Here is a 1,473-nt window from a genome sequence, read left to right on the forward strand (position 1 = left end):
GTCCCCACCCAGTGCCCACCAGGTTGTGGCTGCCAGGAGGTGCCAGCAGCTCCGTTTGTCCACGTTCCTGGCTGTTGCTGATCCTCCCTCTCTATCTGCAGCCCGGGCTCGCCACGTGTTGAGTGCCGACGGGTTCCTCATGTACCTCTGCTCCCCGGAGGGCTCCATCTTCAACCCCCAGCACCGGGCGCTGTGGCAGGACATGAGTCAGCCACTCTGCCACTACTTCATCTCCTCCTCCCACAACACCTACCTGATAGAGGACCAGATCTGTGGCCAGAGCAGCATCGAGGGCTACATCAGGTAAAGGGGCTGGTCCCTTCTGGCCGAATCCCCCAGCAGCCTCCTGCCCCATGCCATGTCACAGAATCACAGAATCACAGAATCCCAGAATGTTCGCGGTTGGAAGTGCCCTCTGAAGATCATCGAGTCCAACCTTCATCCCAGCACACCTAACCACTACACCACAGCCTCAAGTGCTAGATCTACTTTTTTTTTAAACACCTCCAGGGCTGGTGACTCCACCACCTCCCTGGGCAGCCTGTTCCAGTGCCTCACCACTCGTTCAGTAAAGAACTTCCCCCGAATATCCAATCTAAACTTCCCCTGACGCAACTTGAGGCCATTTCCCCTTGCCCTGTCATTAGTAATTAGAGAGAAGAGACCAGCACCAGCCTCACTACAGCCTCCTTTTAGGTAGCTGTAGAGGGCAATAAGGTCTCCTCTCAGCCTCCTCTTCTCCAGACTAAACAAACCCAGTTCCCTCAGCTGCTCTTCATAGGGCATGTTTTCCAGACCTCTCACAAGCCTTGTTGCCCTTCCCTGCACCCGCTCCAGCACCTCGATGTCCTTCTTATACTGTGGTGACCTGGGCAGCTCCATGGAGCAAACTCAGCAAGAGGAGAAGCTCCTTTGCTTCCTCCTGGTCCAGCAGCCCTCTGGCCATGCCATGTGATGTCCAGCAAGGGGGTCTGTTTTGGGAACGCTGAGCCCAGCTCTTTCTACCCTGTGTGCAGCAGCATCCCCAATCTTGGCAGTTGTCCCCTGGTCCCTGCAGGGCTGACACTCACAGCCAGAGGGGAGGGCAGGGGCCTGGTGCCCGGGCTGGGTGCAGGGTCCCAGGGGTGACCACTGACCTTTAGGGCTCTGAAACGGGGCTGCCGGTGCCTGGAGGTGGATTGCTGGGACGGGCCGAATGGGGAGCCCATGGTGTACCACGGCCACACCTTCACCTCCAAGATCCCCTTCCGGGAGGTGGTGAGCACCCTGGGGAAGTACGCCTTCAAGGTAGGGCACCCTTCCCTGGGTGCTGGGTGTCCTGGGTGGCCCTCAGCAGCTGAGAGGGGGACGTGGCTGCAATATGGGGCAGTGGTGGGCGCCTGGAGGGGGAGCGGTGCTGGGGTCACACACCTGGTGCTGCAGCAGCACTGACTGCAAGGTGGGTGAGGAGAGTGGCTGTGTCCCTTCCTTGGG

The 1,473-nt window shown here is 59.1% G+C and overlaps 1 protein-coding gene across 1 annotated transcript in view; it reads left to right on the top strand.

Annotated features, from left to right (window-relative positions):
• LOC104277478 (1-phosphatidylinositol 4,5-bisphosphate phosphodiesterase delta-4-like) overlaps window positions 1-1,473 on the top strand; it is a gene marked incomplete at its 3' end in the record, with an annotated part of 4,833 nt that overhangs the window by 2,397 nt on the left and 963 nt on the right. The window contains exons 6-7 of the mRNA XM_009874117.1: window positions 102-303; window positions 1,143-1,287. Coding sequence (XP_009872419.1) covers window positions 102-303; window positions 1,143-1,287 — 347 coding nt within the window. The remainder of the gene's footprint in view (window positions 1-101; window positions 304-1,142; window positions 1,288-1,473) is intronic.

This window comes from Apaloderma vittatum, unplaced genomic scaffold (assembly GCF_000703405.1).
Source record: "Apaloderma vittatum isolate BGI_N311 unplaced genomic scaffold, ASM70340v1 scaffold34337, whole genome shotgun sequence".
NCBI lineage: Eukaryota > Metazoa > Chordata > Aves > Trogoniformes > Trogonidae > Apaloderma > Apaloderma vittatum.